The sequence below is a fragment of the Anopheles coustani genome, chromosome 2 (assembly GCF_943734705.1).
Source record: "Anopheles coustani chromosome 2, idAnoCousDA_361_x.2, whole genome shotgun sequence".
Classification (NCBI taxonomy): Eukaryota; Metazoa; Arthropoda; class Insecta; order Diptera; family Culicidae; genus Anopheles; species Anopheles coustani.
Window position 1 is genome coordinate 29,826,670 of NC_071289.1, and position 13,331 is coordinate 29,840,000.

Below are 13,331 nucleotides of genomic sequence, written 5' to 3' on the forward strand. Positions count from 1 at the left end.
TTACTACGTTGGCAGCTAGTTCCTTTTCAGCGCATCCTTTTCTTCTTCAAGGGCAATCTCAGTCTCAGTCGGTTTGAGGTGATATTGTTTTTCGTTGCATGATTCCTGGGGACGAATTGAATACCTTACCCTAAGTATGCTAAGTATCCGTTCGTTTCCGCTTTTCTTTTCCTTTGTCTGAATACAGCACAAACTACGCGGAAAGGGTTAAAACGACACAACCTGCCGTTTGTTTAGCTGCCTGGTACGAAAGAAAACATTAAGTACCATCAAGGAGGGGGATGTAATGGAAGCGCATTCGTTGAAGCTGCCTGTCCAAGCGCAAAATGCCAAAGCCTAGGTGGCGTATAACCACCTTCACTGTTGATATCCCACTAGGACACTTCCATATTTCTATGGACGGTCACTGGGACGAGGATGTGGTGGCCGCTGGGGGCCGTGGCAACGGGAGAGCCGGGTGCAAGAATCGTTGCTCCAAACATACCCGTCCGCGATACGGAGGTGGGCGATGGGAGCAACGACTGTGCCGCCGCCGGATCAATGAAACGATCGGCGTTCGGGCCGATCTTCGTATCGCCGTTTAGCATCGGTGGTTTCGAAAGGAATGAACTACCCGGCCCTCCGGTATGATTACTGTACGGACTCGAGACGGACGTGCTGATCGAGGCACTGTCCGACATCGAGAGACGTTTCCCTCCGGCCCCAGCATGACCGGCAGAGTGGCCAGTTGGCGCGCCCTGCGGATCAACATTCGACAGACAGAGGTGCTCCGATTCCTCGTGGTGCGTCATGGTGGAGTAACCGTGGTCTGAGGATCCGCCTCCGCCGGCTCCATTCGGGCGTCGATAATCCGCCGACATCTGGTACGGGGAGGCCACATTGGGGATGATCATGTAGTTGGCATTGTGCTGTCCGTTCATAAGCAGGTTTTGTTTGGCATTCGTGCGACTAATGTCACAGTCATCGGATGGACTGCCATCATCCAGATCGAACCGGGACAGTGGAAGCCCGTGGCAGTGATCGACCACCAGATCGTCGTACAGTTGCTCCGAAGCTCCGCTCTGGTCGGTGTTTTGCCGGAAGCAGTACATCGCAAACCCGACCACGATGCAGAGCGCTAGGATTGCTCCGGCAACCGGGCCGATCGAGCTGTAGGCGGGCGGTAGGATCGACTCCATGTTGTTCCCATTGTAGGCTGCATCACCGTACGGAGTAGGCGCTCCGAAGACACCATTAAAGCAGGCCAACTGCGCCGTACAGAAGGGTGTAGTGAGCGTGTTTTCTCCATCCACATCCACCTGGCACCATTCACATCCAACCAAACCTGAAAAAGGAAGTCACACATTATTCAACCCTAGTTTGAAAGGTTTTCGGGTAACATACCTAAACACTCGCTCTGCGTTGTATAGTCTTCACAGTGTACATTGGTACAGCTCTTCAGTTCGTAGTCCGTCTCGATATTGATCGCACTCATCGAAATAAGCTCCTCGGGAAGAGGCGAACAAAGGGGCACGGGAAATACACCGCCAGATTTGGGACGCTTCGGTTGCATCGAGCAACCAGCGCCATCCGGTTCACCCATGCCGTAGTCCAGTGGACACTCGCAGGGACATTCACACTCCGTTTGCTCCATACGGTTGCAGTTAAGACACGAATTTCCAACCTACAAAAGAAGAAATGCTTAGTGATGCTTGTGGTATAAGAGAAGTAAACTGGTGGGTGAAATATGTTTATAGTCAAATGTTTTCCCGGATTATTTTTATCCAAGTATTGTGGCGCGATTGGTGGATCCTTCATCGCTATTTTTTACGCAGTATAGTTGATCTAGTGTGCTTTGATTGCCCTTTTCTGCAGATTTTCTCCTCTTTGTTTACACCAACCACAATTAGTTAAGGAACTATCTGATCATTTGGATAACGAATTAATCGGTTATAAATTATACATTCACACAGTTTTGTTTTTGGTTCGTTTTGGGCATATAAACCGTAAATTATTCATATGATCAACAAAACTTGGAAAAATAACACTGGCACCAAAGTTCGCACTTTCATAAAACGCGATTAAAGTTTTATGCTGCAGTAGTAACAATCCCAATAGAAACAACTAGATCGCCAATAATTGGGAACCTTTATAGTAGGTTAGAACGGATTGCTTACCGTACTGCACGGACAGAAGGCACCACCATCGTTTGTGGAGTTGACGATGCCGAGAAACAGGTTCGTGCCCGGTATGAGCGTAATCTGGTACTTCGTTTTCTCGCCATACATCAGATTGGTGACGACCTCCGTCTCGGCGAGGCTCATGTTGAACTGATAGAATCGCTGCACCGTCCGGTTGACGTAGTTGTAGCACATCTTCTTTGTGACCAGCTGCTTGTGATTGAGAATATCATTGGCCACCTGGGACTCTTTGTGCGTAATGTGTTCCACCGGGCGGCGAGTGTTCCCCGGGCGCAGTGGTGCTTCCACCAGCATCGGGTGGGCCACCAGGTAACCCCGATCGTCCATCAAGAAGCACTTGATGTTGTCCAGCGAGCAGACGGCCGACGCATCGAGCAGCAGCTTGTAGAAGAACGCCTGCGTGAAGTCCATCGCGACGACCGCGATCGCTCGATCGTTCGTACGCCGCGTATCGTCCTTTGAGTTGGTTGCTCGAGGTTTGCCTTCGAAAATCGAGTACGCAACGCTGACCACGTACCCTGCACCGCCCGCGTCCAGGTAGGGCTGGGTCACGACCAACCGGCCCGGGTATGCCATCGCTTTCACGAACCACGGACGCTTCGTTGGCTCGAGATCACTGTCCAGTAGGCCACCGGGGAAAACCTGCAGCACTCCGTTGACGGTGGCCGCGTACCGTCGCACGATGTATCGGCTAAGGTCACTCTGGCCGTGGCGTACGCGATAGTCGTAGAGCACTTGCAGCAACGCGAGCACATCGCTGCGGACGTCCGGTTGTAGGCCGGGGTTTGCAAACAGTAGCTTTCCGTACGTGTCCTTCAGGTAGGCCATGATATTCTGAATGGTGCGCACGGTGTCCTCTTCACTTGTCGAGCCTTCGCGGTTGTTACGAATGTGTGCATAAGGTGATTGGAAAGAGGATGCACTCAGGTAAAGGGTGCTTGCATCGGCCAGGGCTAGCTGCTTCACCAATCGGCACATCGAACCATCACCGTTCGGGTGGAGCATATCCCCCGAAGGACGCTGCAGTTGCGGTGGGTAAATATCGATCCGATGATAGATCAGTGCGGAAAGCAAGTTCCTTGTCGTCATGCTGCTGGTGGCAATAAAGTTGTACTCTACGGTGCTCCGTCCACCGCCAGCCACCGGGTAGAGATATTGCACCTGTGGATTCCCCCGATCGCGAGCACCACCTGGTTCGATGGAGTTTCCGCTGTCCGCGTCAAACGTGCGCACGATGCACACGATGTAGAAATGCACCCGTTTCCAGTAGTATCCGGTCGTGCGGTTTGTTCCATAGTGATTGATCCTCAGGTTGCCCTCCGGATCGACGAGCATTCGTCTGTACGCCGGCGTAAAGTGTTCGCGCTCGAGCCGGGTAATGTTGGTTACGAAGAAACTTCCGCGGGCCGCCAGCGGTCTTGGGAATGATGGATGCATTATCGTGTTACCCTGCAGGTCGATGAGAAACGCGTACGAACTATCCTGCTGCCGGTAGTAAGCCACGTGTTCCGCAAGATCACTTAGATACAAATCAACCCCGACCAGTCCATGCACCCCGGCAGGGTAGCTCAACGTCACGACCGTGTCCTGCAGCGATGGATCATAGTACGGCAGATGCGCACGTAGGTGTTCTTCGATAAACCGCGAGGCGCCAAGGAACGGTTCCATCAGCGCCACGATGAACCGTTGCGCGTCGAACGAGTGCTTCGAAATCATCACCATCTTTCCCGCCGGATAGATCACCTGCGACAGGTTGTACCGTGCATAGTTCTGCGTGGTAATGTCGGCAATAAATTGCTTCTCCTGTGCCACTTCCCGCTCGTCGAGCAGAATGAGGCAGCTGTTGATAATGACCGGATACGGAAGGCGCGTCTGTCCCTCGTGGATCGTTTGCATCACGCTCGTCGGTATCGGGGATCCCGGGGGAACCAACGCACGGCCCAGGTAGAGGAATACGATGGGAACCTCATCATCATGCGCCCGGTATATCTCGGCGAACGCATCGAACGCATACTGGAACCCCGCCGCATGGTCTGTGGCCGTTTTGGTGCGATTTAGCGAGTCGATAAACTCGACCATTCGCTCCTTTTCGTCCATCGTCGCGCGAACAAAACGCCCGGTACGGCAGTCGTAGTAATCCGCCGGCGTAACGACTCCCTGCTGCCCGATGGCCACCACCGCGATGCGATCGTTTTCGTTGAGCAGAAACAGCACAAACTTACTGATCGCCTTGGCCACCTCGAGCTGATCGAACGTAATCGTGCTGCCGATGTCGAGCAGTATCAGCACGTGTTTGCTGCGCACCGTCGAGAGGTACAGTGCCTTCAACCGGCCGTCCCGCGGGTAGTAGTGACATTTGTACGCGCTGGCGTGATCGAACGAGGACAAAAAGAACTGCTGCCGAAAGCTGACATAGTTTTCCTCCATCACGGCGCTCTGTTCGCCAAAGCGCTGCTGTAGGTTGGCATTGTTATCGTCGATTGTCTGATCGGTGATGCGTATCCGTGGCCGGTTCGAGTCGGCGTTCGTTGGGAAGGCACTGAAATCCAGGAAGCCACCGGGCCCCACCGTGCCACTGCTTCCACCGGAACCGGCGTTCATCAGCGCCGAGGCGTCGCCCGAGGGGGAGAAATGTTTTCCGAGCGAAGCATTCGACAGTTTGGTGCTCTGGATGAAGCTTTGCAGATCGAACGGTGCTTCGTCTTCCCAAGGGTTTATCAGTTCGCTGTACGGGCATGGGTTGATCAGAGTGTTATACTTTGCACCGTGCTTGGCCCCGGTCTGTAGGATGTAACGACGCAACTCCTCGACTACTGAGATCGTTTGGTCGAGTTTGCGGGACAACTTTTGGGCAATTTTTTCCAGCAAATCCATGTCATTTCGTGCGGTTGTCGTGATTTCCATGTTGTCGTACAGTTTCTAAAACGAAGAAATGGATTTTCACATGTGAAAAGTTTGTTTATGTTTAGATTTTGTTTACCAATCGAAAACCAATCTTACCTGCACGCCAACAACATCCAATTCCTCGCCGCGAACCAGTTCGAAGGTCGATTCCAGGCGCTTAGTCAACTCCTGGATTCCATATTCACTTGTTGCGGCCTGCGTCGGAAGGCCACCACCACCACCGATTGGCACGGCATGCGTTGAGGTTGGTGTTGATAATGATGATGATGATGATGTTGTCGACGGCAACGGAGATGATATCACCGTCGAAGGCACTTGGTGGTTATCGGAACTTATCGGTACACTAACACTAACATTGCTCGTTATCAGTGGAACTATATTATTTACAAAAATAGTACTGGCGGGCGCTAGGGCACCCTGGCACTGGCCGCCAAGGCTGGCCAGCAGCAACAAAAGCACCACTGGAGCATAATAATACTGGTTGGCGTGCGGTACGCGCTTCATCTTAACGTCGGTGGTATATTTTTCCTCCGTGGAAAAGCTTTGATAAGCAGTGCAATTTTGGCTACAGTCCCTGGCCGACTGCGACACGGGTTGAGTGAAGAAATTCGGAATTCCTTTCACTCCGCAGGCACCTCCAGCGCGAAACACCATTCTTCATTTTCACTTCGCACAAACAGCGCGCCCGCGATTTAAAAAAACACACGTTTCCACACGTTTTGCGTGGCCGATGGAGGGCCGGCCAACAAAGGGAAACACACTTTTCACCGTCTAACTATGCGTGTTATTGAAAATTTTAACATTAAATGAGGAAACGAAGCACTTTCTTGTGCGTTCTCAAAGAAACTGAATAAATAGGTGGCTTCGTAGCATTTTGACAGTCAGCCATTTTGAATCGAGTTTGACAGTAGTTGGTTGAATTTGTTTGTCAATAATAAATTAACCAAATATTCAATTACGATTTTGCTATGAAAATCAGTAAAAAATCTTTTTAAAACACTATCACAAATTTAAAGGACCAAAACTGGTAAAAAATTTGCTTTTATTCTCCATCGTTGGCCAGGTAAACATTTTACTCAGATTACAGTTTTTGCCATGACAATTTAACATTTATGTTTTTTAATTCAACTTCAGTTGCATTTCATTTTAGATTCCAAACCATCTTGTTTCATTTTCTTAATAAAACATTAATGAACATGATCGCGTTATAAAATCAACTGATGCAGTTGGAATATCATGTGTCGTAGTTAGAAATAATGATGCTGTTGTTATGATGTCATCTGAAAATCCTTGTAACCAAAAATGGTTATAAGTTTAGAATCTGAAATTCTTTATAGGTAACATTGTTGATGTATCTACTTGGCGAACAGATGAGGAATTATTCTTTTGTTCCTTTGACAAAACGTACAGGGTACCGAAGATCAAGAGATCTTCCCATTCGCTTCAAGAGATTTCCATCTAGCATTGTCATTTTAAGGGTAAGATACGAGACGTATGTCGACTAGTATTCTGCTTAATTACTGTGGGAACTCTTCGCATAATTTTTCAAACTTAGACGTATACTTAAAGATAGATTTACCACATTAATTGAAAAAAAGGAGTTATCTTCCTTATCGCTCATCGCTCGTGTACATACAACAACATTAACACTAGAACTACCGGACCAGTCATTTTGACTGGTCAGGTACTTTTTCAATCACATTTATTTCTTAAGGCTGAACAATTCTACCAAATGTTAATGCATAACTTTCACACGTCCAATAGAACGTTAATTTGCATAAAAAAAAAAAATTTCTTTTTAATATTGAACATAATTTGCGGTATACCATTTGTGTTGTGATATTATGTACACTTGCTATGGAACTCGAAATAAATGAAACTTCAGTTAATATATTTTTCGGAGGATTTTTATATTTATTTCAATATAAAACATTCTATCAACTATTAAATTAAAACGATATTTACAATTGCATGTTTGTGTATGTGTGATGTGTGAACATGTATGCATGCATGCGGTTGTTTTTTTACGGCTTCTGTCGTTTCTTCGCTTTTCTTGAAGCGCGGCCGTGATTTTCCGGAGGGTCATTTTTCGATCAGAAAATAACGTGAACAACACGGGGAACGGGGTGAACGGAAAATCTTATAATCGAACGAACGAATGCGCTCCACTGCCGAAGGAAACGATCAATGTTAATCTAAACAGGACAAGACTTAACGATATCTAGCTCGAGGCCTCTGGTCGAGCGTTTGCTTTAAACCGACACATTCCAGGAAGGTTGGTGGTGGTCTGCTGGAAAATGAAAAAAATCTCCCATCGACAGGACACGCAAGGGGGACGCGATCGAATGTGATCGGATACCGCGTGTAAGCGTCTGAAGCGTGCCACATGTTTTTTCCCGCCAAACAGCGAACAAGTATAACTATGCCAATCGTGTTCCCATAACGTTGCGGAACAGCAGAAAACAACGCAGTTTCACAACTTCTTTAACCACGAAGTATGTACGCCGAGGCGTACGAAAACGGTATCGAACGTGGGCAGCCGTTTCCGAGTGCACATTCCACCGACGAGAGGGATTGCACCACCGCAGCAAGTGGTGAAAAGTTTCACAGGTTTCTTTTTGCATTATTCCCTTAATCCCTACAAACCTTCCGAGCACAAGCTGAAACGAGCGCCATCGGCTGGAGTAAGGCCGGCGCAGTACGGAGCGGATCGTAAGTCGTCATCGATTTGCCAATAGATGTCGTCGACACACGGGGATACTTTATGATTATTATCATCATCATTATTATGATTTCTCAACCAGAGCACCACCGATCGTACCATTCGATCGAGTGAAAAGCCCCGGCCCAGGGGCGAGACTTGCCAAGGAAAAATGCGGCGAAAAGTCGGCAATAACGTGGCGATTATGAAGCGGTGTGTGTGCCCCAAACCGACCCGAGACTCTAGAGCCGTCGAGCCGGGAGATAAATAAACGCTTACAGGTCAACGCCGGCACTCGCACGGTGTTCGAACTGATCAATAACATTCAATTTGTGATGATTTATGGAACGATTTTCCCGTTCGCGGAACTGCTACGCCGGGCAATCCGATCATCGTGCTCGATGGAGGGTACGCAATTAGTGAGTGGCGCAGAAGAGGGCACTCCGGCAAGGATCCGGGAACAACCCTTTTCCCCCCTCGCAACCACACAACGGAGGCAACCGATGAAAAATGGTACGTGTTTCAACGGCCCTGCAGAGGCTGCCAATTTTCCGCCTCCGGAGGCGGTGCCTTTGCGAACAAATTAGACACATAGACATATGTTGTCTTAGTTGAACTGGAATTGAGTCGTATTAAACGCAGCTCTCGTTAAATCGACATACAAACCCTTATCGTGTCTCCGTTGAAATTTGTTAGAGAGTTTACTGTTTAAGAAAAAGCTTTTTACTTTTACCCTGCCCTGCCCTTTTTGTTTTGTTTTTCAACACCCAGGCGTCTTGTCTTGTCCTCATCTTTTCTTCGTCTACATTATAAAAACCATCTTTTATAGGATAAGAAAAGAAATTTCGCGCTGTTGGCATAATTTTTGTCCTCACAAAGAGAGAGAGGGTGTCGGGTTCGTTAATTCATTGATGAGTCCTTGAAGAAGGGACCGTCTTTATACTACATTTCGTTTACATTTTCCTCCAGGGATAACAGGGATCCAGGGGTCCCCGGTACAATTTCCACTTCCGTTGCATTCCATTGTGCTGGTTTTTTCCCGTCTCGTTTCCCTGCTTGATTTTCAACTAAATTTAATAAATAAACAATATGAAGGATTACAATACACGAGTCGTCGAGAACGTGGGGAACGAAGAATGGGTCACTAATTCTCTCCAACTCGGATGCGGAGGAAAAACGGGGCAGTTCGTTCAGTACTACTGAGTTTCAAGTTCAGTCGCTTTTTCATGTGAGAGGTGTCGGATGTCGGATCGATGAATCGATGAAAAGCAAGGATCAATTACTAAAGCTCCTCGTGAAGCTTCGGAATCGCGTGGTGAAAGGAAAACGTTCCTGTGACAACGGTACGCCTACTCGATCCAAATTGCATTGACTTTCGAGTGTGCGTTTGGACACGAAAAGCTCGGGATAATGGAAGGATACAGTGCAGGATGAGAGAATGATGAATTGCGGATGGTCACCGTCTGGATGGGGAGTTGATTTTTCCTTTTCGATGAGTTTGTGGTGATGTTCTATGCTTACTTGATGATGAGTGTGCGCATGTGGATGTGTGTGTATATGCGTGTCTCCGTGTGTGTGTGTGTGTGTTTTAGGGTAGTGTGAGTGTGAGGAGCAAGTGAAAACAAACGGTAATAATTTGTACAATTCGTGTCACGGAAGTATCACTATTACGTCGTGCCGGCCACCTGTGGCTGCGGACCCTTCGGCTTGATCATCATGGTGGCCTTCTTGAGCGTGTAGTCCCAGCCTCTCCAGCGGAACCAGACGATGCCCTGCCGGGCGGTAAGATCCTGCGGATCGTGCAGATACAGTCCGTTCAGTCCTCGTCCGCATGACTTCCACCACCAGCCGCCCTGTGACGAGAAAGGGAAGTGTGCGTTAGACAAATCCATTGAAGGATCATCCCGAGATGGCGCAGAGTCTTACCTTCAGCATGCTGGCACAGTTGAGTGAGCTTCGGTCGTTGTCTCGGTTGTACGTCGAGAACGGGCTGTTGTTGGAACCGTACCATGGGTCATTCAGCGAATCACCGGCATTGCCTTCGTAGCCGTCAATTTCCAGCTTGTAGTAGTCCTGCTCGGAGTGGATCTTAAAGTGCGAATACTGGGCGTATCTGTGAACACAAGCAAGAACTTAGTAAACGACTGCACCCAAGCACCAGAGACCCCCTCTCCGTACCTCTTGTTTCCTTCGAAGTCCTCCAACTCCACCCGCAGCGAGTAGTCTTCGTTGTTCGTCAGCATGTAGATGTTCTCATTTCCGAGCCAGAACTCCTTGGCAGGATCGCCAAAACCGTTCTTGTAGTCCGCCCAGTCGCGGTTGAAGTTTTCGCGCGGATCTCCAAAATCGTCACGTCGTTGAATGACCTATACGACAGCAGGGGTACGATTAGTTTTTTTTTATCTTTCGTTTCACAAAAAATAATTTTCCCCCCTTAGCTTTACATACCGTCCATCCGCCATCAGCGATTTCTTGTTCGCAGAACACCTTCAGGAACCAGTACGTCGTACCGCGGATTTGCAGATAGTAGACACCCGATTGGCGCATACCGGCGTTCATCAGATCGACACAGGAATAGCCCTAGGAGGATAGAAGCAGAAGGAAACATTCGAATGAATAAAGGCACGGTACGGTTTTGGTGTGATTAAGTTCTTTAAAAAGAAACACGTTTAAATGGGTTCTCAATGATCGACTAACTAGTCTATAAAATATAGACAGATGGACCTTTTTCGTTTTGACCATTCAGAACGAATAGATAAACGATTCTTTTTTTTATCGAGTCACGAATTTCAAATAAATCCCACATCAGCTAGCACATAAATAGTGTATGATGGCTCGGCATGTGGCATGGTCAGCTACAAATGACCTACCAATTACTCTCGCCCCCCCCTCGGACCAGGCCACGGGCACAGCGGGGATGCAACTATTGAGCCGTATTTCAATGCTTTTAATGCTTCAACGCCTAATCCAAGGTTGGCGTGAACGTAATCGGGGTGGGAGGAGTTGGATTACTTTACATCCTCTTACCGTCTATCAATCTTACGAACCGAACGTGACTAATCGAGAGCATCGATGGCTTCTTCCTTATTATTAGACGGGCCCCGGATGCCCTTGAATTATCGGTCACGGGAAAATTGCTACAATATTATATGGCCTTTGACGACGGTGATGAATCTTCCCGAAGTTTAACTTCGCAGGCATAGATAGTGTTTTTATCGACTTCCATTTCGTTCCCTGAGCTGAGAGCAGTAAAAATAATCGATCGCATAAGCCAAACACTTGGATGGCTCGAGGCACAGAGTTCAAAGACTTTATAACGCCTTCGAGCACCAAACGCGGTCCAGAAACCGGATTTGTAAAAGCGGGGCCCTGAGATAAGCAAGAGTTTCTACGCATCGGCCGTAGGTCGGGAAATGCTAAAGTTCGGCCCCATCCGTCGTCGTCGGCATGAACTCGATCGGAGCATCGGGAATCATCCGGAGCAACCGAGCACACACACACACTCTCAAATGGCAGTTAGAACCGATGGTGAAAACACCGCGTAGCCGAACGGTGAATCCCCAGTGGCCATTCTGGTGACAAATGCGATCACACGCGACGGACGGGGAGGAGAAAAATGGCGTATCGGGTGAAAATGGCATCGAAAGAGCGAAGGATGATATGATGCTACGTTTTCTGCGTGGCCAAAAACCTGTCCATAGGTCAGACATCGGCTCCTCGTACGGTATTTCCGCTGCGTCGAATCTCGTTCTGGTTTCTTTTCTGGGGTGGGATTTAATTATTCCGGTGACCTTTCGTACGTTTGGTTTAGTTTGTGTTTTTCTTATAGAATGTATAGTAACAAGATGTTGGCATACGATACGGGATTAGCATTTTACTACTTGACCCATCGTTGTCACCGCGTCGTCATCTACCAGCTGAAACCGACGGCCATATATTTGCAGATGAAATTGGATTGGTAAACAGCTTCATTAGAAACATTTACCATTAGAGTTTCAAACAATTTGAGGGAAACAACAGACAGCTCTACAAGTTCCAAAGGCGTGGGATAATTCACATTCTTTGTTCCAAGCGATCTGACATTTAATGTCTAATTTAATCCGTACCAAAGTGTATTTCCCTTTCACTACCATATTCAAATCGGAGTGGCATTTATTGCGATATATAAAATCATATGTTACAAAAAGCAAAAAGAAAAGAATCGTACACTTGCCCGCAGTATGTTATTTTTGTTTGTGTAGGCAATAAAATTTATAACCCATTATTGTCCACTTAAAGTGTGTCTTGTTGCGTACTCAACTGATATCAAACGCCAAATCGGCCTCCGATTTAGAATCCGCCATATGGTACCGGCCTGTTTTGCGCATGTACATCAAAAACAAACCTGTTCGCTCTTTCGCCAGCAGAAACCGAAAGTAAAGTTTAATACGCCGTTATTACCGGCCATTCTGGCAAACTCTGGCTGCTAGTGGAACCTTTTAAACCTGACTGACCGTTTGCGTTTGCATCGCATTGCGTTTACGATTAATGGTCGGTAACGAATGGAAATGCTTCCTAATTCGATATTCCCGCGCGCAGAAGTCGTGTTTTTGTCTCAACCGTCGGGCGTGCCCCGGAGGCGGGAAGAGGAGGAAAGGAAGCATTCCAAAGTGCTGCACGAACCCACCCGCGGTCCTTGATCCATATCCGTGGTTTAGCCAAATGTCAATCCGATTGACTTCCCACAGCATTCAATTAGCCATCCAGCGTGTGTGTGTGTGTGTGTTTGTTGGGGAACCGATAATCCATTTAGCACCTTCCTTCCACTCGCCCGTTGGCCATTCAACCGTTCACGCCTTTCGGACGGCCGGGCGGTGACTCCTTCCCGGAGCGACGCCCACAGGCCATTCGTTTCCGCTAGGCGGATCCGTCCCATCCATCCAGCAGGCCAGCCCGGCCGGACTTCCCTTACGGCTTTTGCCGGCCGAACAGCGGGAGTTCCGATGCGATGATTGCGGTCCGAAGCGCGCGCGTCCGCACGATACGATGTGATAACGTGGTTGAAATGTTTATTAACACCCTTTTTTGGCTCTTCGTTGCCGGCGCGGAATGGGGACGGGAGGCAGGAAAAGGGGAATTGGACACCAGCCGTACGCACACTTCGCAAGGGATTCGACACCTTTCGGGTCCCTTTAAACACGCCAAAGGGTGGCGACTGCAAGTCGGATTGGAAATGTTTCAAACGGCCAATGAACGGCCGGTGAACGTTAATTGGGAGGGAAATGGGATCGTGACTGGCGAAATTTATTTGACAGACCTTTCGTATTTTAATCTCTGCCAGACACGTTGCACAATGAAGGCGTTCGAGTCCTTCTTACCTTTATTTATTATTTAGTTTTTTAGTTCATATACTCAGTAAAATATTTAAACTATCTCCAAAGTGAATATGAAGACATGCCCATCTTACTGAAGAATAATACTTCGAGAGAGATTTCCTCAACACACTATGGAACACACGCTTTTATGAACCATGATTGTATGTACCTTTTACCCAGCAGGAAATCCTC

The 13,331-nt window shown here is 48.1% G+C and overlaps 2 protein-coding genes across 2 annotated transcripts in view; both read right to left on the reverse strand.

Annotated features, from left to right (window-relative positions):
* Positions 1-344: 344 nt before the first annotated feature.
* Positions 345-5,793, reverse strand: LOC131266144 (VWFA and cache domain-containing protein CG16868). Its single transcript, XM_058268511.1, has 4 exons — positions 5,181-5,793; positions 2,157-5,099; positions 1,384-1,663; positions 345-1,324 (listed from the first exon to the last, which is right to left on the reverse strand). The coding sequence occupies exons 1-4, from the start codon at positions 5,736-5,738 to the stop codon at positions 375-377; spliced, it is 4,731 nt and encodes a 1,576-aa protein (XP_058124494.1). The 5' UTR covers positions 5,739-5,793; the 3' UTR covers positions 345-374.
* Positions 5,794-9,452: 3,659 nt separating this feature from the next.
* The window catches only part of LOC131262503 (angiopoietin-1), a 7,623-nt gene continuing 3,744 nt past the window's right edge, over positions 9,453-13,331 (reverse strand). Inside the window, 4 exon segments of the mRNA XM_058264523.1 lie at positions 9,453-9,638; positions 9,712-9,898; positions 9,964-10,151; positions 10,234-10,365. Of these exon segments, the coding sequence (XP_058120506.1) occupies positions 9,453-9,638; positions 9,712-9,898; positions 9,964-10,151; positions 10,234-10,365 (693 nt within the window).